This window comes from Erinaceus europaeus, unplaced genomic scaffold, assembly GCF_950295315.1.
Source record: "Erinaceus europaeus unplaced genomic scaffold, mEriEur2.1 scaffold_796, whole genome shotgun sequence".
Lineage (NCBI taxonomy): Eukaryota > Metazoa > Chordata > Mammalia > Eulipotyphla > Erinaceidae > Erinaceus > Erinaceus europaeus.
Genome location: NW_026647298.1, coordinates 20,001 through 45,262, shown reverse-complemented (window position 1 = coordinate 45,262; position 25,262 = coordinate 20,001). Strand labels below are relative to the sequence as shown.

Genomic DNA, 25,262 nt, shown 5'->3' with positions numbered 1-25,262 from the left:
TCCAGCCCCCGGGGCCACCCCACCCGCTGCACCCACCCCATGTGCCCATTTCCCCCCGCCCCCTGTACCCATCTCCCTGCCCCTGTGCCCTGTGATGCCCTGTGCCCCCCGTGCCCTCACCCCACGTGCCCATTTCCCCCCCACCCCTGTACCCATCGCCCTGCCCCTGCCGCTCTGTGCCCCCTGTACCCCCGTGCCCCCACCCCACGTGCCCATTTCCCCACCCCCTGTACCCATCTCCCTGCCCCTGTGCCCTGTGATGCCCTGTGCCCCCCGTGCCCTCACCCCACGTGCCCATTTCCCCCCCACCCCTGTACCCATCGCCCTGCCCCTGCCGCTCTGTGCCCCCTGTACCCCGTGCCCCCACCCCACGTGCCCATTTCCCCCCACCCCCTGTACCCATCTCCCTGCCCCTGTGCCCTGTGATGCCCTGTGCCCCCCCGTGCCCTCACCCCACGTGCCCATTTCCCCAACACCCCTGTACCCATCACCCTGCCCCTGCCGCCCTGTGCCCCCTGTACCCCCGTGCCCCCACCCCACGTGCCCATTTCCCCCCACCCCCTGTACCCATCTCCCTGCCCTGTGCCCTTGCCCCCTGTGCCCCACGTGCCCATTTCCCCCCACCCCCTGTAACCATCTCCCTGCCCCTGTGCCCTGTGATGCCCTGTGCCCCCCGTGCCCTCACCCCACGTGCCCATTTCCCCCCCACCCCTGTACCCATCGCCCTGCCCCTGCCGCCCTGTGCCCCCTGTACCCCCGTGCCCCCACCCCACGTGCCCATTTCCCCCCACCCCCTGTACCCATCTCCCTGCCCCTGTGCCCTTGCCCCCTGTGCCCCCCGTGCCCCCACCCCATGTGCCCATTTTCCCCCCACCCCCTGTACCCATCTCCCTACCCCCTGCCCCCTGTGCCCCCCCGTGCCCCCACCCCACGTGCCCATTTCCCCCCACCCCCTGTACCCATCTCCCTGCCCCTGTGCCCTTGCCCCCTGTGCCCCCCGTGCCCCCACCCCACGTGCCCATTTCCCCCACCCCCTGTACCCATCTCCCTGCCCCTGTGCCCTTGCCCCCTGTGCCCCCCGTGCCCCCACCCCACGTGCCCATTTCCCCCACCCCCTGTACCCATCTCCCTGCCCCTGTGCCCTTGCCCCCTGTGCCCCCCGTGCCCCCACCCCACGTGCCCATTTTCCCCCCACCCCCTGTACCCATCTCCCTGCCCCTGTGCCCTTGCCCCCTGTGCCCCCCGTGCCCCCACCCCATGTGCCCATTTTCCCCCCACCCCCTGTACCCATCTCCCTACCCCCTGCCCCCTGTGCCCCCCCGTGCCCCCACCCCACGTGCCCATTTCCCCCCACCCCCTGTACCCATCTCCCTGCCCCTGTGCCCTTGCCCCCCGTGCCCCCACCCCACGTGCCCATTTCCCCCCACCCCCTGTACCCATCTCCCTGCCCCTGTGCCCTTGCCCCCCGTGCCCCCACCCCACGTGCCCATTTCCCCCACCCCCTGTACCCATCTCCCTGCCCCTGTGCCCTTGCCCCCTGTGCCCCCCGTGCCCCCACCCCATGTGCCCATTTTCCCCCCACCCCCTGTACCCATCTCCCTACCCCCTGCCCCCTGTGCCCCCCCGTGCCCCCACCCCACGTGCCCATTTCCCCCCACCCCCTGTACCCATCTCCCTGCCCCTGTGCCCTTGCCCCCTGTGCCCCCCGTGCCCCCACCCCACGTGCCCATTTCCCCCACCCCCTGTACCCATCTCCCTGCCCCTGTGCCCTTGCCCCCCGTGCCCCCACCCCACGTGCCCATTTCCCCCCACCCCCTGTACCCATCTCCCTGCCCCTGTGCCCTTGCCCCCTGTGCCCCCCGTGCCCCCACCCCACGTGCCCATTTCCCCCACCCCCTGTACCCATCTCCCTGCCCCTGTGCCCTTGCCCCCTGTGCCCCCCGTGCCCCCACCCCACGTGCCCATTTCCCCCACCCCCTGTACCCATCTCCCTGCCCCTGTGCCCTTGCCCCCTGTGCCCCCCGTGCCCCCACCCCACGTGCCCATTTCCCCCACCCCCTGTACCCATCTCCCTGCCCCTGTGCCCTTGCCCCCTGTGCCCCCCGTGCCCCCACCCCATGTGCCCATTTTCCCCCCACCCCCTGTACCCATCTCCCTACCCCCTGCCCCCTGTGCCCCCCCGTGCCCCCACCCCACGTGCCCATTTCCCCCCACCCCCTGTACCCATCTCCCTGCCCCTGTGCCCTTGCCCCCCGTGCCCCCACCCCACGTGCCCATTTCCCCCACCCCCTGTACCCATCTCCCTGCCCCTGTGCCCTTGCCCCCTGTGCCCCCCGTGCCCCCACCCCACGTGCCCATTTCCCCCACCCCCTGTACCCATCTCCCTGCCCCTGTGCCCTTGCCCCCTGTGCCCCCCGTGCCCCCACCCCACGTGCCCATTTCCCCCCACCCCCTGTACCCATCTCCCTGCCCTGTGCCCTTGCCCCCTGTGCCCCACGTGCCCATTTCCCCCCACCCCCTGTACCCATCTCCCTGCCCCTGTGCCCTGTGATGCCCTGTGCCCCCCGTGCCCTCACCCCACGTGCCCATTTCCCCCCCACCCCTGTACCCATCGCCCTGCCCCTGCCGCCCTGTGCCCCCTGTACCCCCGTGCCCCCACCCCACGTGCCCATTTCCCCCCACCCCCTGTACCCATCTCCCTGCCCCTGTGCCCTTGCCCCCTGTGCCCCCCGTGCCCCCACCCCATGTGCCCATTTTCCCCCCACCCTCTGTACCCATCTCCCTACCCCCTGCCCCCTGTGCCCCCCCGTGCCCCCACCCCACGTGCCCATTTCCCCCACCCCCTGTACCCATCTCCCTGCCCCTGTGCCCTTGCCCCCTGTGCCCCCCATGCCCCCACCCCATGTGCCCATTTTCCCCCCACCCCCTGTACCCATCTCCCTACCCCCTGCCCCCTGTGCCCCCCCGTGCCCCCACCCCACGTGCCCATTTCCCCCACCCCCTGTACCCATCTCCCTGCCCCTGTGCCCTGTACCCCCGTGCCCCCCGTGCCCCCACCCCACGTGCCCATTTCCCCCACCCCCTGTACCCATCTCCCTGCCCCTGTGCCCTTGCCCCCTGTGCCCCCCGTGCCCCCACCCCACGTGCCCATTTCCCCCACCCCCTGTACCCATCGCCCTGCCCCTGCCGCCCTTGCCCCCTGTGCCCCCCGTGCCCCCACCCCACGTGCCCATTTCCCCCACCCCCTGTACCCATCTCCCTGCCCCTGTGCCCTTGCCCCCCGTGCCCCCACCCCATGTGCCCATTTCCCCCCACCCCCTGTACCCATCTCCCTGCCCCTGTGCCCTTGCCCCCTGTGCCCCCCGTGCCCCTACCCCACGTGCCCATTTCCCCCACCCCCTGTACCCATCTCCCTGCCCCTGTGCCCTTGCCCCCTGTGCCCCCCGTGCCCCCACCCCACGTGCCCATTTCCCCCACCCCCTGTACCCATCTCCCTGCCCCTGTGCCCTTGCCCCCTGTGCCCCCCGTGCCCCCACCCCACGTGCCCATTTCCCCCACCCCCTGTACCCATCTCCCTGCCCCTGTGCCCTTGCCCCCTGTGCCCCACGTGCCCATTTCCCCCACCCCCTGTACCCATCTCCCTGCCCCTGTGCCCTTGCCCCCTGTGCCCCCCGTGCCCCCACCCCACGTGCCCATTTCCCCCCACCCCCTGTACCCATCTCCCTGCCCCTGTGCCCTTGCCCCCTGTGCCCCCCGTGCCCCCACCCCACGTGCCCATTTCCCCCCACCCCCTGTACCCATCTCCCTGCCCCTGTGCCCTTGCCCCCCGTGCCCCCACCCCACGTGCCCATTTCCCCCACCCCCTGTACCCATCTCCCTGCCCCTGTGCCCTTGCCCCCTGTGCCCCACGTGCCCATTTCCCCCACCCCCTGTACCCATCTCCCTGCCCCTGTGCCCTTGCCCCCCGTGCCCCCACCCCACGTGCCCATTTCCCCCACCCCCTGTACCCATCTCCCTGCCCCTGTGCCCTTGCCCCCTGTGCCCCACGTGCCCATTTCCCCCACCCCCTGTACCCATCTCCCTGCCCCTGTGCCCTTGCCCCCTGTGCCCCCCGTGCCCCCACCCCACGTGCCCATTTCCCCCACCCCCTGTACCCATCTCCCTGCCCCTGTGCCCTTGCCCCCTGTGCCCTCCGTGCCCCCACCCCACGTGCCCATTTCCCCCCACCCCCTGTACCCATCTCCCTGCCCCTGTGCCCTTGCCCCCTGTGCCCCACGTGCCCATTTCCCCCACCCCCTGTACCCATCTCCCTGCCCCTGTGCCCTTGCCCCCTGTGCCCCCCGTGCCCCCACCCCACGTGCCCATTTCCCCCCACCCCCTGTACCCATCTCCCTGCCCCTGTGCCCTTGCCCCCCGTGCCCCCACCCCACGTGCCCATTTCCCCCCCACCCCTGTACCCATCGAACTGCCCCTGCCGCCCTGTGCCCCCTGTACCCCCGTGCCCCCACCCCACGTGCCCATTTCCCCCCACCCCCTGTACCCATCTCCCTGCCCCTGTGCCCTTGCCCCCTGTGCCCCCCGTGCCCCCACCCCACGTGCCCATTTCCCCCCACCCCCTGTACCCATCTCCCTGCCCCTGTGCCCTTGCCCCCAGTGCCCCCCGTGCCCCCACCCCACGTGCCCATTTCCCCCCACCCCCTGTACCCATCTCCCTGCCCCTGTGCCCTTGCCCCCTGTGCCCCCCGAGCCCCCACCCCACGTGCCCATTTCCCCCACCCCCTGTACCCATCTCCCTGCCCCTGTGCCCTTGCCCCCTGTGCCCCCCGAGCCCCCACCCCACGTGCCCATTTCCCCCACCCCCTGTACCCATCTCCCTGCCCCTGTGCCCTGTACCCCCGTGCCCCCCGTGCCCCCACCCCACGTGCCCATTTCCCCCCACCCCCTGTACCCATCTCCCTGCCCCTGTGCCCTTGCCCCCTGTGCCCCCCGTGCCCCCACCCCATGTGCCCATTTTCCCCCCACCCCCTGTACCCATCTCCCTACCCCCTGCCCCCTGTGCCCCCCGTTCCCCCACCCCACGTGCCCATTTCCCCCCACCCCCTGTACCCATCTCCCTGCCCCTGTGCCCTTGCCCCCCGTGCCCCCACCCCACGTGCCCATTTCCCCCACCCCCTGTACCCATCTCCCTGCCCCTGTGCCCTGTACCCCCGTGCCCCCCGTGCCCCCACCCCACGTGCCCATTTCCCCCACCCCCTGTACCCATCTCCCTGCCCCTGTGCCCTTGCCCCCCGTGCCCCCACCCCACGTGCCCATTTCCCCCACCCCCTGTACCCATCTCCCTGCCCCTGTGCCCTTGCCCCCTGTGCCCCACGTGCCCATTTCCCCCACCCCCTGTACCCATCTCCCTGCCCCTGTGCCCTTGCCCCCTGTGCCCCCCGTGCCCCCACCCCACGTGCCCATTTCCCCCACCCCCTGTACCCATCTCCCTGCCCCTGTGCCCTTGCCCCCTGTGCCCCCCGTGCCCCCACCCCACGTGCCCATTTCCCCCACCCCCTGTACCCATCTCCCTACCCCCTGCCCCCTGTGCCCCCCCGTGCCCCCACCCCACGTGCCCATTTCCCCCCACCCCCTGTACCCATCGCCCTGCCCCTGTGCCCTTGCCCCCTGTGCCCCCCGTGCCCCCACCCCACGTGCCCATTTCCCCCACCCCCTGTACCCATCTCCCTGCCCCTGTGCCCTTGCCCCCTGTGCCCCCCGTGCCCCCACCCCACGTGCCCATTTCCCCCACCCCCTGTACCCATCTCCCTGCCCCTGTGCCCTTGCCCCCTGTGCCCCCCGTGCCCCCACCCCACGTGCCCATTTCCCCCCACCTCCTGTACCCATCTCCCTGCCCTGTGCCCTTGCCCCCTGTGCCCCACGTGCCCATTTCCCCCCACCCCCTGTACCCATCTCCCTGCCCCTGTGCCCTGTGATGCCCTGTGCCCCCCGTGCCCTCACCCCACGTGCCCATTTCCCCCCCACCCCTGTACCCATCGCCCTGCCCCTGCCGCCCTGTGCCCCCTGTACCCCCGTGCCCCCACCCCACGTGCCCATTTCCCCCCACCCCCTGTACCCATCTCCCTGCCCCTGTGCCCTTGCCCCCTGTGCCCCCCGTGCCCCCACCCCATGTGCCCATTTTCCCCCCCACCCCCTGTACCCATCTCCCTACCCCCTGCCCCCTGTGCCCCACGTGCCCCCACCCCACGTGCCCATTTCCCCCCACCCCCTGTACCCATCTCCCTGCCCCTGTGCCCTTGCCCCCCGTGCCCCCACCCCACGTGCCCATTTCCCCCACCCCCTGTACCCATCTCCCTGCCCCTGTGCCCTGTACCCCCGTGCCCCCCGTGCCCCCACCCCACGTGCCCATTTCCCCCACCCCCTGTACCCATCGCCCTGCCCCTGCCGCCCTGTGCCCCCTGTACCCCCGTGCCCCCACCCCACGTGCCCATTTCCCCCACCCCCTGTACCCATCTCCCTGCCCCTGTGCCCTTGCCCCCCGTGCCCCCACCCCACGTGCCCATTTCCCCCCACCCCCTGTACCCATCTCCCTACCCCCTGCCCCCTGTGCCCCCCGTGCCCCCACCCCACGTGCCCATTTCCCCCACCCCCTGTACCCATCTCCCTGCCCCTGTGCCCTTGCCCCCTGTGCCCCCCGTGCCCCCACCCCACGTGCCCATTTCCCCCACCCCCTGTACCCATCTCCCTGCCCCTGTGCCCTTGCCCCCTGTGCCCCCCGTGCCCCCACCCCACGTGCCCATTTCCCCCACCCCCTGTACCCATCTCCCTACCCCCTGCCCCCTGTGCCCCCCCGTGCCCCCACCCCACGTGCCCATTTCCCCCCACCCCCTGTACCCATCTCCCTGCCCCTGTGCCCTTGCCCCCCGTGCCCCCACCCCACGTGCCCATTTCCCCCACCCCCTGTACCCATCTCCCTGCCCCTGTGCCCTGTACCCCCGTGCCCCCCGTGCCCCCACCCCACGTGCCCATTTCCCCCACCCCCTGTACCCATCGCCCTGCCCCTGCCGCCCTGTACCCCCGTGCCCCCACCCCATGTGCCCATTTTCCCCCCACCCCCTGTACCCATCTCCCTACCCCCTGCCCCCTGTGCCCCCCCGTGCCCCCACCCCATGTGCCCATTTTCCCCCCACCCCCTGTACCCATCTCCCTACCCCCTGCCCCCTGTGCCCCCCCGTGCCCCCACCCCACGTGCCCATTTCCCCCCACCCCCTGTACCCATCGCCCTGCCCCTGTGCCCTTGCCCCTGTGCCCCCCGTGCCCCCACCCCACGTGCCCATTTCCCCCACCCCCTGTACCCATCTCCCTGCCCCTGTGCCCTTGCCCCCTGTGCCCCCCGTGCCCCCACCCCACGTGCCCATTTCCCCCACCCCCTGTACCCATCTCCCTGCCCCTGTGCCCTTGCCCCCCGTGCCCCCACCCCACGTGCCCATTTCCCCCCACCCCCTGTACCCATCTCCCTGCCCCTGTGCCCTTGCCCCCTGTGCCCCCCGTGCCCCCACCCCACGTGCCCATTTCCCCCACCCCCTGTACCCATCGCCCTGCCCCTGTGCCCTTGCCCCCGTGCCCCCCGTGCCCCCACCCCACGTGCCCATTTCCCCCACCCCCTGTACCCATCGCCCTGCCCCTGTGCCCTTGCCCCCGTGCCCCCCGTGCCCCCACCCCACGTGCCCATTTCCCCCACCCCCTGTACCCATCGCCCTGCCCCTGCCGCCCTGTACCCCCGTGCCCCCACCCCTCGGGCACTGACCGGCCGCGGCCTGAAGGGGGGAGCAATCTCCAGCCGCTCCAGCCGCTCCCAGTCGATCCAGCGGAAGAAGCCGTGGTCCCGGATGGTGGGCTCCCCCTCGGGGCCCGAGCCCAGACGCTTGGCCGGGTGCTTGGTGAGGAACTGAGGGGAACATGGGGAGACAGAAGGATGGACAGACAGAGTCCCGGGCATGAGAAAGAGAACAAGCACAGGGGGCCGGGGAGACGCAGCGCGGCCATCCAGAGAGGGAGGGAGTGCGATGGGGGTCGGGGTGGGTGTAAGTCATGACGCAGAGACCCGGGACAGAGAGGGGGACAGAGAGATCATAGACGGCCAGGGCAACGAGCAGACAGCCCCAGACAGGAAGGAAGAATGCAAGAATCCCAAGATGGAGGGAAGAGAGAGAGGCTGGGACCCCAGGAGAGGAGAGCAGAGACCCCAGACATCAGGAGACAGAAGGCAGGCACCTCAGGGAGGGAGGAGGGGGAGGGAGCCCCAGGAGACCCCACCCGAGCCCCCCAGCCCCCCAGAGAGAGGAACAGAAACACAGGAAGAGGCAGACACTCAGGTGAAAGACAGACAGACAGACAGACAGACAGAAGAAGGAAGGGGCCCTGAGACAGACCCACTGAGCAGGTGTGAGGGAGGTGGGTCACCAGAAGCAGAGAGGGAGGGGAGGGGAGAGGGGGGCTGAGGGAAGGGGAGAGGGAAAGGGAGGGAGAGGAGGGGAGGGAGGGAGGGAGGGAGGGAGCAAGAAAAGGAGGGACAGGAAGCAGAGGTGCCAGGCCAGCAGGGACAGAGGACAGGCCATGCCTGGCCCCAGGTGGCAGCCGGAGGCTGCTGTGGCCCCAGCCCAGTCCTGTGGGGCTAAGCGTGGAGGGAGGCCAGGTGGCTCTGTGGGCAGCCCTGGTTCAGTGGGGGCACAGGCTGGGGCCTGGGGGCCTGGGGGCCTGGGGACTATGGGACCTGGGGGTCCTGGGGAGTCTGGGGGACTATGGGGCCTGAGTGGCCTGGGGGTCTGGGGGGCCTGGGAGTCTGGGGGGCCTGAGGGGCCTGGGGGTCTAGGGGGCCTGGGAGCTTGTGGGTCTGGGGGGCCTGGGGGACTATGGGGCCAGAGGAGCCTGGGGGCCTGGAGGCTTTGGGGTCTGGGGGTCTGGGGGTTTGGGGGGCCTGGTGAGCCTGGGGGTCTGGGGGGCCTGGGGGTCTGGGGGCCTGGGGGGCTATGGGGCCAGAGGAGCCTGGGGGCCTGGGGGCTTTGGGGTCTGGGGGTCTGGGGGTTTGGGGGGCCTGGTGAGCCTGGGGGTCTGGGGGGCCTGGGGGTCTGGGGGCCTGGGGGGCTATGGGGCCAGAGGAGCCTGGGGGCCTGGGGGCTTTGGGGTCTGGGGGTTTGGGGGTTTGGGGGGCCTGGTGAGCCTGGGGGTCTGGGGGGCCTGGGGGTCTGGGGGCCTGGGGGGCTATGGGGCCTGAGGGGCCTGGGAGCTTGTAAGTCTCGGGGCCTGAGGGGCATGGGGGTCCTGGGGTATTGGGGTCCTTGGGGACTATGGGGCCTGGGGGCTTGGGGGCCTGGGGTATTGGAAGGCCTGGGGGCTGGGGGTCTTGGGGAGCCTGGGGGCCTGGGGAACTATGGGGCCAGAGGGTCCTGGGGGCCTGGGGGCTTGGGGCCTGGGGGTCCGGGCTCTTACCCCCTTGCAGATGGCCACGGCTTCCCGGGACAGAGACTTGGGGTAGGTGACAGTCTGTTCCATGATGGCCTGAAACAGCTCCTCCTCGTCCTCCCCATCAAAGGGGGGCTGAGGGAGGGAGGGGGGCATCAGAGACCCGCCGGCCGGCCGGCCGTCCTGCAAGGACCCCCACCCGCTGCCCTCCACAGGGTCCCCTGCGTCCCTCAGCTGGCCATCCTTGTCCTCAGGAGACACTGTGTCACTTTCACAAGAGAAAAGCTGAGCGCACAAGGACCCGGGTTCAAGCCCCTGGTCCCCACCTGCGGGTGAGGGGAAGCTTCACAAGTGGTGACACAGGGCTGCAGGTGTCTGTCTCTTCCCCTTTCTCTCCTCCCCTCTCAATTTCTGTCTCTAGCTAATAATTAATCAATCAGTCAATAAAAGCATTTAAGAGAAAGCAAGTGATGAAACAGGGCTGCTGGAATCTCTCTCCCTTTCTCCCTCTCTATCTCCCCTTCCCTCTGGATATCTCTCTGTCTCTATCCATTAAATAAAACTAAAAAGAAAGAAAGAAAGAAAGAAAGGAAAGAAAGAAAGAAAGAAAGAAAGAAAGTTAGTTTTAAAAAAATCAAATTTCTGACTGAACGTGTCAGCCTCCTTCCGGCCGGGCCCACGGTCTCCAGACCTTGGGGGTCTGGGAAAACATGGCCGTGGTGCCGGGGTCCTGGGCGGGGGCTGGGAGGCTCCGTGACACTGGTGGGCACACACAGCCTCAGACAGACCCAGCCAAGCCCTGGCCCTGCACTCCCTCCGTGAGAAGCGTGACCGGCCGGCCAGCTGCCACGGCCCCATGACCCACGGCCCCACAGTGGCCACCAGCCCCCCGGCAGGTTGGAGCCGCAGGGTCTCTGAAGACAAGACTCTGCCTCCGGCCAGCCGCCGCAAGGTCACTTCCTCCATTCTCCGCACGGGAAACACCGCGGCCAGAGAAATAGCCCAGCTGGTGGAGCGCCAGACCTGCACCCCCAAAGCTCCCAGTTCGACCCCTGGTGCAGGGTGTGCAGTGGCTCTGGACCCCCCTTTTAAATTTTTCTTTCTTTTTTCTTTTTTTACCAGAACACTGTTCCGTTCTGGCTTATGGTGGTGCGGGGGATTGAACCTGGGACGGTGGAGTCTCAGGCATGAGAGTCTGTTTGCAGAACCGTTATGCTATCTACCCTCCGCCCCAAATTCCCTCCGCCCCAATTTTTTTTCTTATCTTTATTGGATAGAGACAGCCAGAAATCTAGAGGGGAGGGGGAGACAGAGGGAGAGAGAGACACACCTGCAGCCCTGCTCCACCACTTGTGAAGCTTCCCCCCTGCAGGTGGGGACCGGGGACTTGAACCCGGGTCCCTGTGCACTGTAACGTGTGTGTTCAACCGGGTGCGCCCCCACCCGGCCCCTGTACATCCATGTTCGATACTTAGACGGCTAAATGCACTTAGACCCATGTTGGTGCGTCTGCATGGACACTTCCAATCACTGTGGTCCGGGAGGTGGTGCAGTGGACACGGCGCTGGGCTCTCCAGCACGAGGTCCTGAGTTCAACCCCCAGCAGCATGAGGACCACAGTGATAACTGGTTCTTTCTCTCTTTCTCTCCTCCTTCCTTTGACATTAATAAATAAAATCTTATAAAAAAGGCCCTTTCAATTCCTGACAAGTGCATCTCCCCACATTACAGCGCACAAGGACCCGGGTTCAAACCCCCGGTCCCCCACCTGCAGGGGGAGCCCCCGTGAGGGGTGAAACGGGGCTGCAGGCGTCTGTCTGTCTGTCTCTCTCCTCTCTGTCTCCCCGACTCCTCTTAATTTCTCTGTTTCTGTCCCATGACGAATAAACAGAGGAGACTCCTTGCGAGAGGCGTGAGCGACTCAGCACTGTGGACAGCAACCACCCCGTCGCCTCTCCCAGATCACGGCCAGCGGAGGGCAGGAGGGAGAGACGGCACCCACGGGGCCAGCTCTGGCCCCGCTCCCCGCTCTTACCTGTCCGGCCAGCATCTCATAGAGCAGGACCCCAAAGGACCACCAGTCCACGGACTTCCCGTACGGCTGGTAGGCGATGATCTGGGTGGGGGGAGAAGGAGGCTCAGGGTCTGGGCTCAGAGGGCCGGGCGCCGCCGCCCACGACAGCAGAGCACGGGGCCCAAGTCTCCAACGTTGATATACCTCTGATGTCCAGAACTGCCATCAGGAGGCTCATTTCCACGTCACCTCACCCTCCACTAAGCTGTCACCCCTCCTACCAGCCTTTCAAAAAAAATGTATTGATTACTCATTGGCTAGAGACAGAGAGGAAGTGAAAGGGAAGGGGGAGACAGGGACACCACTGCTGAAGCCTTCCCCCTGCACGTGGGGACGGGGGCTTGAACCCGGGTCTCTGCGCACTGTACCATGCACTCGCAACTGGGTGAGCCGCTACCAATGCCCCCACCAGAGTCTTTTTTCTTCTTCTTCTTTTTTTTTTAAATTTTACCAGAGCCCTACTCAGCTCTGGTTTACGGTGGTGCGGGGCATGGAACCTGGGACTTTGGAGCCTCAGGCATGAGAGTCTCTGCAGAACCACTGTGCCGTCTGGCCCCGCTCTCTTTTTTCCTTTCCTTTTCTTTCTTTCTACCAGAGCCCAGCTGAGCTCTGGCTTATGGAGGTGCTGGGGATTGAACCTGGGGCCCCAGAGCCTCAGGTATGAAAGACCCCTGCATAGCCACCATGCTATCTCCTCAGCCCCTAGCCCTCTGTCTCTAAATCTGTAAGAGGAATCTAATATGGCGCTGGGTGGGGCACATCCGGCTGAGTGCACGTTATAACGCGCAAGGACCCGAGTTTGGGCCCCCAGTTCCCACCTGCAGGGGGGAAGCTTTGCAAGTGGTGAAGCAAGACTGCAGGTGTCTCTCTGTCTCTCTCCCTATCTTCCCCTTCTTCTCAATTTCCATCTGTCTCTACCCAATAGTAAATAAAGGTTAAAAATTTAAAAATGGGGAGGCCGACGGTAGCGCAGCGGGCTAAGCGCACGTGGCGCAAAGCGCAAGGACCGGCGTGAGGATCCCGGTTCGAGCCCCCGGCTCCCCACCTGCAGGGGAGTCACTTCCCAGGCGGTGAAGCAGGTCTGCAGATGTCTGTCTTTCTCTCCCCCTCTCTGTCTTCCCCCCTCTCGATTTCTCTCTGTCCTGTCCAACAACAACGACATTAGTAACAACAATAGTAACCACAACAATAAAACAACAAGGGCAACAAAAGGGGGGAAAAAAAGGCCTTCAGGAGCCGGGCAGCGGTGCAGCGGGTTAAGCGCACGTGTGTCTCTGGGAGCCGGGCAGCGGTGCAGCGGGTTAGGCGCACGTGTGTCTCTGGGAGCCGGGCAGCGGTGCAGCGGGTTAGGCGCACGTGTGTCTCTGGGAGCCGGGCAGCGGTGCAGCGGGTTAGGCGCACGTGTGTCTCTGGGAGCCGGGCAGCGGTGCAGCGGGTTAGGCGCACGTGTGTCTCTGGGAGCCGGGCAGCGGTGCAGCGGGTTAGGCGCACGTGTGTCTCTGGGAGCCGGGCAGCGGTGCAGCGGGTTAGGCGCACGTGTGTCTCTGGGAGCCGGGCAGCGGTGCAGCGGGTTAGGCGCACGTGTGTCTCTGGGAGCCGGGCAGCGGTGCAGCGGGTTAGGCGCACGTGTGTCTCTGGGAGCCGGGCAGCGGTGCAGCGGGTTAGGCGCACGTGTGTCTCTGGGAGCCGGGCAGCGGTGCAGCGGGTTAGGCGCACGTGTGTCTCTGGGAGCCGGGCAGCGGTGCAGCGGGTTAGGCGCACGTGTGTCTCTGGGAGCCGGGCAGCGGTGCAGCGGGTTAGGCGCACGTGTGTCTCTGGGAGCCGGGCAGCGGTGCAGCGGGTTAGGCGCACGTGTGTCTCTGGGAGCCGGGCAGCGGTGCAGCGGGTTAGGCGCAGCGGGTTAGGCGCACGTGTGTCTCTGGGAGCCGGGCAGCGGTGCAGCGGGTTAAGCGCACGCGCGTTCCCACCAGCAGTGGAGCAGAGCCCCTTCCCTCCACGGCCTCCCCTGCGCCTGTCCTGTCCTGCTTGCTGATGGAAGCTTCTCTCAGCTGTGAGGTAGACTCTCAGAAGCAGGGCTGCAAGGGCCCCTCTCTCCCCCTTTCTTTTCCTCTTAATTTCTCTCTGTCCTATCACATAGGAGAAAAAAACAGAGGGAGAGGGGGCGAGAGAGAAGGAGGGAGAGGGGCCCGGAGCACGGCTGTGGCATGTACAGTGCCGGCTAAGTTTGGGCACCAGGCATGCAGACCCAGCACACAGCACAAGCCTTATTTTTCTTTTCTTTTTTTTTTAAAAAAAATTTATTTATTCCCTTTTGTTGATCTTGTTGTTTTTATTGTTGAAGTTATTGATGTCATAGTTGTAGGATAGGACAGAGAGATGGAGAGAGGAGGGGAAGACAGAGAGGGGGAGAGAAAGACAGCCACTACTGCCCGGCTCCCAAGAACGACTATTTTCTAAACTTTTCATTATCTTAATTTCCTCTCTCCATTTCTCTGTCCTATCCAACAACGATGGCATCAGTAACAACAACAGTAAACCACAGCAACGATAAAACAAGGACAACAAAAGGGAAAATAAATAATTAAATATAAAAAAAAAGAAAAAAGAAGAAAAAAAAAGAAAATAGACATTCCACCTTGAGGAAGTGTGGCCTTGTCAGGGTCGCCAGCAGAGCCCGGAGCCTGTGTGCTCCCAACATGCCCCCGGGTGGGGGGGCAGGGGCAGCTTGGCCTTCATCCTGGGCCCAGGGCACTGACTCCCACAATGCCCAGGAGCACTGACTCCCCCACAATGCCCAGGGGCAGGGGGCAGCTTGGCCTTCATCCTGGGCCCAGGGCACTGACTCCCACAATGCCCAGGGGCACTGACTCCCCCACAATGCCCAGGAGCACTGACTCCCCCACAATGCCCAGGGGCAGGGGGCAGCTTGGCCTTCATCCTGGGCCCAGGGCACTGACTCCCACAATGCCCAGGGGCACTTGGCCTTCATCCTGGGCCCAGGGCACTGACTCCCACAATGCCCAGGGGCATTGACTCCCCCAGAATGCCCAGGGGCAGCTTGGCCTTCATCCTGGGCCCAGGGCACTGACTCTCCCACAATGCCCAGGGGCACTGACTCCCCCAGAATGCCCAGGGGCAGCTTGGCCTTCATCCTGGGCCCAGGGCACTGACTCCCACACAATGCCCAGGGACACTGACTCCCCCACAATGCCCAGGGGCAGGGGGCAGCTTGGCCTTCATCCAGGGCCCAGGGGACTGACTCCCACAATGCCCAGGGGCACTGACTCCCCCACAATGCCCAGGGGCAGGGGGCAGCTTGGCCTTCATCCTGGGCCCAGGGGACTGACTCCCCCACAATGCCCAGGGGCAGGGGGCAGCTTGGCCTTCATCCTGGGCCCAGGGGACTGACTCCCCCACAATGCCCAGGGGCAGGGGGCAGCTTGGCCTTCATCCTGGGCCCAGGGGACTGACTCCCCCACAATGCCCAGGGGCAGGGGGCAGCTTGGCCTTCATCCTGGGCCCAGGGGACTGACTCCCCCACAATGCCCAGGGGCAGGGGGCAGCTTGGCCTTCATCCTGGGCCCAGGGGACTGACTCCCCCACAATGCCCAGGGGCAGGGGGCAGCTTGGCCTTCATCCTGGGCCCAGGGCACTGACTCCCACAATGCCCAGGGGCACTGACTCCCCCACAATGCCCAGGGGCACTGACTCCCCCAGAATGCCCAGGGGCAGGGGCAGCTTGGCCTTCATCCTGGGCCCAGGGCACTGACTCCCACAATGCCCAGGGGCATTGACTCCCCCAGAATGCCCAGGGGCAGCTTGGCCTTCATCCTGGGCCCAGGGCACTGACTCCCACAATGCCCAGGGGCACTGACTCCCCCACAATGCCCAGGGGCAGCTTGGCCTTCATCCTGGGCCCAGGGCACTGACTCCCCCACAATGCCCAGGGGCATTGACTCCCCCAGAATGCCCAGGGGCAGCTTGGCCTTCATCCTGGGCCTAGGGCACTGACTCCCCCACAATGCCCAGGGGCACTGACTCCCCCAGAATGCCCAGGGGCAGCTTGGCCTTCATCCTGGGCCCAGGGCACTGACTCCCACACAATGCCCAGGGACACTGACTCCCCCACAATGCCCAGGGGCAGGGGGCAGCTTGGCCTTCATCCAGGGCCCAGGGGACTGACTCCCACAATGCCCAGGGGCACTGACTCCCCCACAATGCCCAGGGGCAGGGGGCAGCTTGGCCTTCATCCTGGGCCCAGGGGACTGACTCCCCCACAATGCCCAGGGGCAGGGGGCAGCTTGGCCTTCATCCTGGGCCCAGGGCACTGACTCCCACAATGCCCAGGGGCACTGACTCCCCCACAATGCCCAGGGGCACTGACTCCCCCAGAATGCCCAGGGGCAGGGGGCAGCTTGGCCTTCATCCTGGGCCCAGGGCACTGACTCCCACAATGCCCAGGGGCACTGACTCCCCCACAATGCCCAGGGGCACTGACTCCCCCAGAATGCCCAGGGGCAGGGGCAGCTTGGCCTTCATCCTGGGCCCAGGGCACTGACTCCCACAATGCCCAGGGGCACTGACTCCCCCAGAATGCCCAGGGGCAGGGGCAGCTTGGCCTTCATCCTGGGCCCAGGGCACTGACTCCCACAATGCCCAGGGGCACTGACTCCCCCACAATGCCCAGGGGCAGCTTGGCCTTCATCCTGGGCCCAGGGCACTGACTCCCCCACAATGCCCAAGGGCAGGGGGCAGCTTGGCCTTCATCCTGGGCCCAGGGGCACCGACTCACCTTGCAAGACCCGGAGGTCACCCGCAGCACCTCCTCCTGCTTGGAGACCAGGGCTGCCCCACCCGCTCCTGGAAGGGAGGGCCCCGGGGCAACGCCTCCCCTTCCCAGAGTCCGCAGAGCCCACCCTGCCACCCCGGCGGGCTGACCTCGGGCGCGATGTAGTCTGGAGTCCCGCAGAAGGTGCGGGTGGTGGAGCCCGGGAAGACGTTCTCCTTGCACATGCCAAAGTCGGTGATCTTGATGTGGCCCTCGGCGTCCAGCATCACGTTGTCCAGCTTCAGGTCCCTGCGGAGCGGGCGCGTGAGAGGGAGCCCCGCTCCCCGAGGGCCCGGGTCCGAGAGCCCGTCCGTCACCCGCCCGCAGGCCGCTCACCGGTAGATGATGCCCTGGTTGTGCAGGAAGAACAGGCCGATGGCGATCTCTGCCGCGTAGAACCTGCGGGAGCCGGGGTGTGGGTAGGGCTGCGCTGCCCGTGGTCCCCAGGCCTGGCCCGCCCCCAGGCCCAACTCACGCTGCGTGGGGCTCCTTGAACTTGCCCAGCTGCTGGATGTGGTACATCAAATCGCCCCCGGTGACGTACTCCATCACAAAGTAGAGGCGGTCCTGGGGTGTGGGCGACAGTCAGCAGCCCCCCGGCCCCCAAGACACGCGAGGAACCAGAGAGGGGGCCGGGCGGTGCACCTGGTCGAGCCCACACAGCACCGAGCGCAAGGACCCGGCTCGAGCCCCCCGACCCACCTGCAGGGGAGAAACTTGACGAGCGGTGAAATGAATAAACCAGTGAATGAACAAATATTAAAAGGGAAAGAGAGGAGTCAGGCAGTAGCGCAGCAGGTTAAGCGCACGTGGCGCAAAGCACAAGGACCGGCGCAAGGATCCCGGTTCGAGGCCCCCGGCTCCCCACCTGCAGGCGGTGAAGCAGGTCTGCAGGTGTCTGTCTTTCTCTCCCCCTCTCTGTCTTCCCCTCCTCTCTCCATTTCTCTCTGTCCTATCCAACAACGATGACATCAATAACCACAATAATAACTACAACGATAAAACAAAAAGGGCAACAAAAGAAAATAAATAAATACTAATTTTAAAAAAAAGAAAGAGAGAGACCGGCAGCCCTACTTCACCACTTGTGAAGCTTTCCCTCTCTAGGTGGGGACTGGGGGCTTGAACCCGGGTCCTTGCACTCTGTGATGTGAGTGCTTAACCATGGACGGCACCAACACATGGTCTTATCTCACTCCTTCTGGATCTCCCCTTTCCCTTTCAATTTCTCTGTCTCCATCCAGCAGATAAGTAGTAAAATACATGACAATGTTGTGGTCTGGGAGGTGGTGCCGTGGATAAAGCACTGGACTCTCAACCTCGAGGTCCTGAGTTCAATCCCCAGCAGCACATGTGCCAGAGTGATGCCTGGTTCTTTCTCTCTCTCCTCCTATCTTTCTCATGAATAAAGAACATCTCCTATCCAACAACCACGATATCAATAACAACAATAATAATAACCACAGAAACAATAAAAAAGGCAACAAAGAGGGAAGAAAATGGCCTCCAGGAGCAGTGGTTCTGTGGTGCATCCACTGAGGCCCATCAATACCCCTGGAAGCAAAGAAGAAAGAAAGAAAGAAAGAAAGAAAGAAAGAAAGAAAAGAAAAGATATAAAATCTTAAAAAAAAAAAAAAAAAAAGTAGGGACCGGGTGGTGGCGCACCAGATTGAGCACACATGTTACAGGGCACAAGGACCCGGGTTCAAGCCCCCGGTCCCCACCTGCAGGGGGGGAAGCTTCACAAGTGGCGAAGCAGGGCTGCAGGTGTCTCTCTGTCTCTCTCCCTATCTCCCCCTTCCTTCTTGATTTCTGGCTGTTTCTATCCAAAAAATAAAGATAATAAAAAAAAAATTTTTTTAAGTATTTTGAAAAAAAAAAAGAAAGAAAAAAGTATTGAGAGGAGAGAGACTAGAGCCCAGCGGCGGCACACGGTGGTGTCTGGAACTGAACCTGGGGCCTCGGGCCTCCAGCCCTAAACACTCCAAACCCAGGTGCCGACACGAAGACCCTTCTCCTGGGGTGCTCTGGCTCTCTCGCTTGTTATCTAGCTAGCTGACAGAAGAACCCGCGGGTGATGAGACGAGGAGACAGCGGAGCACCGGAGGGCAGGATTCCACGCTCAGGCCCGTCCCTGGCAGCAACACGAGCGGCCGGGCAGGTCCTCTGCGGGCAGGACGGAAGAGTCCTGAGACTGTCCCTGCAACCGCAGGTGTCACAGGGGTGCTGTGGCCTCTATGATAAATAGATCTTGAAAGAAAACAATAAAAAAACAATGAAAAAAAAAAACAATAAAAAGAAACCTGTCGTGTGCCCGGCAGCCCCTGGGAGGAGGCATGGGAGGGGGCTTCAGAGCTGTGTCCTCAACCACCGCTCAGTCCGGCGGGAAGCAGATACTTGAAAGCACCCACTGGAGAACTCACTCGGGCCACACCCGCTGCACCTGCACTCAGGCCACGCCCACCCGGCCCTCGGGTCACCCCCACCTGGGGCTGTCGTCCGGCCGCGCCCCCTGACCATGCCCGCCCGGACCCTCTTCCACACCCCAGCACCTACATGCCCCCAAGCCCTGCCCACTCCCACACCCCACCTGCCATGCCCCCAAGCCCACGCCCCTCCAGCCACACCCACCCAGAGCCAGCCCATCAGACCACGCCCACCCAGATCCAGAACTCTGGCCATGCCCACCCAAGTCAGACATCTCGTCACCCACACCCAGGTTCAGCCCTCGGGCCACGCCCACCCAGATCCAGAGCTCTGGCCACGCCCATCTACAGTCAGCCATCTGGCCACACCCACCGAGAGCCAGCCCATTTGGCTACGCCCACCAGGCCCAGCCCTCGGGCCACGCCCACCCAGATCCAGAACTCTGGCCACGCCCATCTACAGTCAGCCGTCTGGCCACACCCACCGAGAGCCAGCCCATTTGGCTACACCCACCAGGCCCAGCCCTCGGGCCACGCCCACCCAGATCCAGAACTCTGGCCACGCCCATCTACAGTCAGCCGTCTGGCCACGCCCACCAGGCCCAGCCCTCGGGCCACGCCCACCCAGATCCAGAACTCTGGCCACGCCCATCTACAGTCAGCCGTCTGGCCACACCCACCGAGAGCCAGCCCATTTGGCTACACCCACCAGGCCCAGCCCTCGGGCCACGCCCGCCCAGATCCAGAACTCTGGCCACGCCCATCTACAGTCAGCCGTCTGGCCACGCCCACCAGGCCCAGCCCTCGGGCCACGCCCACCCAGATCCAGAACTCTGGCCACGCCCATCTACAGTCAGCCATCTGGCCACACCCACCGAGAGCCAGCCCATTTGGCTACGCCCACCAGGCCCAGCCCTCGGGCCACGCCCACCCAGATCCAGAACTCTGGCCACGCCCATCTACAGTCAGCCGTCTGGCCACACCCACCGAGAGCCAGCCCATTTGGCTACGCCCACCAGGCCCAGCCCTCGGGCCATGCCCACCCAGATCCAGAACTCTGGCCACGCCCACCAGGCCCAGCCCTCGGGCCACGCCCCCAGAGCCAGCCCGCTGGCCACCCCGCTGGCCACGCCCACCCAGAGGCCTGAACCTAGATCCCCAAAGGTGGGGGTGGGGTTGGGGGTAGGGGAGAGGATGGGAGTGGGGGTGGGACGCGGCAGCCCCTTCCCGCCAGCTCCCTGCCCGCTCACCGGGGTCTGGAAGGTGGAGTGCAGCTGGGTGAGGAAGTGGGGGCGCCCCCCGGGCCCGCGGCCGCCCAGGGCCAGCACGCGCTTCTCCACCAGGGTGCAGTCCACGTCGTCGTCCTGCACGATCACGTCCTTCTTCAGGATCTTGATGGCGTACAGCTCGTCGGAGCCGCGGCGCTCGGCCAGCATCACCTGGGACAGAGGGGGTTGGGACCCGCAGCCGCACCGTGCCCGGGACAGAGGCTGGGACCCGCAGCCGCACCGTGCCCGGGACAGAGGCTGGGACCCGCCCGCCGCACCCCTGCCTGGGACAGAGGCTGGGACCCGCCCGCCGCACCCCTGCCCGGGACAGAGGCTGGGACCCGCCCGCCGCACCCCTGCCCGGGACAGAGGCTGGGACCCGCCCGCCGAACCCCTGCCCGGGACAGAGGAGGCTGGGACCCTCCTGCCGCACCCCGCCTCCGGCCGGTCCAGCCCTGTCCACCCTGCAGCTCCCCTAGGCCCAGACACCCGCCCCGCCGCCACTGGCCTGGGGCACCCAGGAGTCCAACCTTGCCAAAGCTGCCTTTGCCCAGGACCATGAGGAAGCTGAAGTCCGAGATGTGCAGCCGCCCGGGGCCCGCCCCGAAGAAGCAGCGCTTGGCATCCGTGGGGCTGGGCGAAGGGGACGGCGTGGGGGACGAGGAGGGGCCCAGGCGCACCCGCTGGGGAGACGGTGAAGGCGCTGGTCAGCCAGGGGCACGGCCACCACAGCCCAGGGCAGGGTAGAGGCACGGGGAAGGACTTGCCCCCGGCCGGGCCACAGTGCCCCTGGCCGAGCACGCATGTTCCAATACACAAGGACCCGGGTTCGAGCCCCTGGTCCCCACCTGCAGGGCGCAGGCTTCACGAGTGGTGGAGCAGGGCTGCAGGGGTCTGTCTGTCTCTCTCTCCTCCCGCCCTCAATCTCTATCTCTATCCAATAATAAATAAAAGGGGAAAAAAGAAAGAAATTGCTCACTTCTTCAGCTTAAGAATCTCAAGAAGGGAGTCGGGCGGTAGCGCAGGGGGTTAAGCGCACGTGGTACAAAACACAAGGACCAGCAGGAGGATCCTGGTTCGAGCCCCCAGCTCCCCACCTGCAGGGGAGTCGCTTCCCAGGCGGTGAAGCAGGTCTGCAGGTGTCTGTCTTTCTCTCCCCCTCTCTGTCTTCCCCTCCTCTCTCCATTTCTCTCTGTCCTATCCAACAACGACGACATAAATAACAACAACAACAATAACTATAACAATAAAACAACAAGGGCAACAAAAGGGAATAAGTAAATAAATATAAAAATATTTTTTAAAAAAAGTCTTTAAAAATCACATATATGGGGCCAGATGGTGGCACACCTGGGGAGGTGCACTGCAACAATGTGCAAGGACCCAGGTTCAAGACCCCCATCTCCAACCCAGAGAGCACCCGCCCTGGAAGAGGCACCCCCATGCTAGCCGTGCAAGGGAGACGGAGCAGGGGAGGGGGAGGAAGGAAGATGAGAGGGGGAGAGGAAGAGGGGGAGGAAGAGGAGGAAAAGGAACCCAGGTTGTGTTTAAGCTTCTCAGTTCTGACCCATGCAGCCCCAAGCAGCTGTCTTCCTCTAGGGGGGAGCCATGGACCAATTTCATGCCCCTGAGGGCAGGACATGGAGGATTCTTCCTTTCTGGGTCTTGGCTGCCAACCCCAGCTGTGCCCTGGGCTGCCCCCAGGACTCAGCACAGCTGCCCTCCTGCCCAGGACTCAGCACAGCTGCCCTCCTGCCCTCCTGCCCCAGGACTCAGCACAGCTGCCCCCCTGCCCCCAGGATGCAGCACAGCTGCCCTCCTGCCCCCAGGACTCAGCACAGCTGCCCTCCTGCCCCAGGACTCAGCACAGCTGCCCTCCTGCCCCCAGGACTCAGCACAGCTGCCCTCCTGCCCCAGGACTCAGCACAGCTGCCCTCCTGCCCTCCTGCCCCCAGGACTCAGCACAGCTGCCCCCCTGCCCCAGGACTCAGCACAGCTGCCCTCCTGCCCTCCTGCCCCCAGGACTCAGCACAGCTGCCCACCTGCCCTCCTGCCCCAGGACTCAGCACAGCTGCCCACCTGCCCTCCTGCCCCAGGACTCAGCACAGCTGCCCTCCTGCCCTCCTGCCCCCAGGACTCAGCACAGCTGCCCACCTGCCCTCCTGCCCCCAGGACTCAGCACAGCTGCCCTCCTGCCCCCAGGACTCAACACAGCTGCCCCCCTGCTCCAGGACTCAGCACAGCTGCCCTCCTGCCCTCCTGCCCCCAGGACTCAGCACAGCTGCCCTCCTTCCCTCCTGCCCCAGAACTCAGCACAGCTGCCCCCCTGCCCCAGGACTCAGCACAGCTGCCCCCCTGCCCCAGGACTCAGCACAGCTGCCCTCCTGCCCCTCCTGCCGCAGGACTCAGCACAGCTGCCCTCCTGCCCCCAGGACTCAGCACAGCTGCCCCCCTGCCCCTGGACTCAGCACAGCTGCCCTCCTGCCCCCAGGACTCAGCACAGCTGCCCCCCTGCCCCTGGACTCAGCACAGCTGCCCTCCTGCCCAGGACTCAGCACAGCTGCCCTCCTGCCCAGGACTCAGCACAGCTGCCCCCTGCCCAGGACTCAGCACAGCTGCCCCCCTGCCCCTGGACTCAGCACAGCTGCCCCCATGCCCAGGACTCAGCACAGCTGCCCCCCTGCCCAGGACTCAGCACAGCTGCCCCCTGCCCAGGACTCAGCACAGCTGCCCCCCTGCCACAGGACTCAGCACAGCTGCCCCCCTGCCCCCAGGACTCAGCACAGCTGCCCCCCTGCCCCAGGACTCAGCACAGCTGCCCTCCTGCCCCCAGGACTCAGCACAGCTGCCCTCCTGCCCCAGGACTCAGCACAGCTGCCCCCCTGCCCCTGGACTCAGCACAGCTGCCCTCCTGCCCAGGACTCAGCACAGCTGCCCTCCTGCCCCAGGACTCAGCACAGCTGCCCCCCTGCCCCAGGACTCAACACAGCTGCCCCCCTGCCCCAGGACTCAGCACAGCTGCCCTCCTGCCCCTCCTGCCGCAGGACTCAGCACAGCTGCCCACCTGCCCTCCTGCCCCAGAACTCAGCACAGCTGCCCCCCTGCCCCAGGACTCAGCACAGCTGCCCCCCTGCTCCAGGATTCAGCACAGCTGCCTTCCTGCCCTCCTGCCCCCAGGACTCAGCACAGCTGCCCTCCTGCCCCCAGGACTCAGCACAGCTGCCCACCTGCCCCAGGACTCAGCACAGCTGCCCCCCTGCCCAGGACTCAGCACAGCTGCCCTCCTGCCCCCAGGACTCAGCACAGCTGCCCCCTGCCCAGGACTCAGCACAGCTGCCCCCTGCCCAGGACTCAGCACAGCTGCCCCCCTGCCCAGGACTCAGCACAGCGGCCCCCCTGCCACAGGACTCAGCACAGCTGCCCCCTGCCCAGGACTCAGCACAGCTGCCCCCCTGCCCCAGGACTCAGCACAGCTGCCCCCTGCCCAGGACTCAGCACAGCTGCCCCCCTGCCCCAGGACTCAGCACAGCTGCCCTCCTGCCCAGCTCTGCCCTCATCTGTGATATTGAGCCTGATGGGTGCTGGGCCCCGGCTCTGCTCTGGGGATGAAGCAGCACGTTTCAGCCTCAGTAAGGCCCCTGCCCCCACCCCCCAGCTGCTTACTTAAGGAGAGCTGAGCGGGCCTGGTAGGGGCACAGGCGGGCTTCAGGCGGGCCTTTCGGACGCACTACCTCTGTGCCAGCTCCCAGGCCCTTAGCCAGCGAGAACGGGGTGGAGAGCAGCTCCCGGGCCTGGGTGTTGGCTCGGGAGCCACCCCTCTGGGAAGCTGCTCCCCTCCAGCTCACGGACAGAATGCATGCCTCGCTACGCCCCCGTCCTGGGTTCGAGCCCTAGCACCACACGGGAGCATGCTGGGCAGCACTGGGGGCCTCCGTGTGTGCTGGGACAACACCTGTGTGTCTCTCTCATTCCCTCTAAATAGAAAAGGATGGAAACCTGGGACTGGGGGTCTGCGTGTGTGTGTGTGTGTGCGCGTATGTGTGTTTGTGTGCGTGCGTGTTTGTGTGTGTGCGTGTGAGTGTGTCTGTGTGCATGTGTGTGCGTGTGTGTGCGTGTGTGTGCGTGTGTGCATGTGTGTGCGTGTGTGTACGCGTGAGTGTGTGCGTGTGTGCGCGCGCGTGTGCGTGTGTGTATGTTAGTGTGTGCGTGTGTGAGTGTGCGCGCGTGTGTGTGCGTGTGCATGTGCGCGTGTGCGTGTGCGCGCATGTGTGTGCGTGTGTGTGCGTGTGTGTGCGTGTGAGCGTGTGTGTGCATGTGTGCGTGTGTGTGTGTTCGCGTGTGTGTGTGTGTCCAGAATGCAACCAAGGTGCCACAGTCAGAGGAAGGGAAAGGAAGGAAGGAAGGAAGGAAGGAAGGAAGGGGGACCTCGTTGTGTGATCAAGGGTACACATCGCCAAGTACAAGGACACGGGTTCGAGCCCCTGATCCCCACTTGCAGGAGATGTTTCACAAGCGGTGAAGCAGGTCTGCAGGTGTCTATCTTTCTCTCCCCCCTCTGTCTTCCCCCCTCAATTTCTCTCTGTTCTATGCAACAACAATGACAGCAATAACAACAATAATAATAACCACAACAACGATAAACAACAAGGGCAACAAAGGGGAAAAAATAGCCTCCAGGAGCAGTGGATTCGTAGTGCAGGCACTAAGCCCCAGCGATAACTCTGGAGGCAAAAAAAAAATATATATATATATATATATAAATGAATAAATAATTGTTAAAAAGGGGCCGAGTGGTGGCACACCTGGCTGAGCACATGTTACCATGTAGAAGGACCCGGGTTCAAGTCCCCGGTCCCCACCTGCAGGGGGAAGCTTTGCAAGTGATGAAGCAGGGCTGCAGGGGTCTCTCTGTCTCTCTCCCTCTCTCAATCTCTTTCTTCTTTTTAAAATATTTATTTATTATTGGATAGAGACAGACAGAAATCAAGAGGGGAGGGAAAGATAGAGAGAGGGAGAGAAAGGCACAGGGCGAAGCCTGCCTGACTGTCAGCCCCCGACTCTCCATTCCCCTCTCTCTTTTGCCTACAGCCCTGCTCAGCTCTGGCTTATGGTGGAGTGGGGGGTTGAGCCTGGGACTTCGGAGCCTCAGGCATGAGAGCCTCTTTGCAGGACCATGATGCCATTTCCCCACTGGGTCAGGGCCCTCT

The 25,262-nt window shown here is 65.1% G+C and overlaps 1 protein-coding gene across 1 annotated transcript in view; it reads right to left on the bottom strand.

Annotated features, from left to right (window-relative positions):
- The window catches only part of PRKCG (protein kinase C gamma), a 42,431-nt gene that overhangs the window by 430 nt on the left and 16,739 nt on the right, over positions 1–25,262 (bottom strand). Inside the window, exons 7-14 of the mRNA XM_060183910.1 lie at positions 20,586–20,738; positions 20,038–20,226; positions 16,837–16,928; positions 16,698–16,760; positions 16,472–16,610; positions 11,495–11,575; positions 9,487–9,594; positions 7,805–7,945 (exon numbers count right to left, since the gene is read on the bottom strand). Of these exons, the coding sequence (XP_060039893.1) occupies positions 7,805–7,945; positions 9,487–9,594; positions 11,495–11,575; positions 16,472–16,610; positions 16,698–16,760; positions 16,837–16,928; positions 20,038–20,226; positions 20,586–20,738 (966 nt within the window). The remainder of the gene's footprint in view (positions 1–7,804; positions 7,946–9,486; positions 9,595–11,494; positions 11,576–16,471; positions 16,611–16,697; positions 16,761–16,836; positions 16,929–20,037; positions 20,227–20,585; positions 20,739–25,262) is intronic.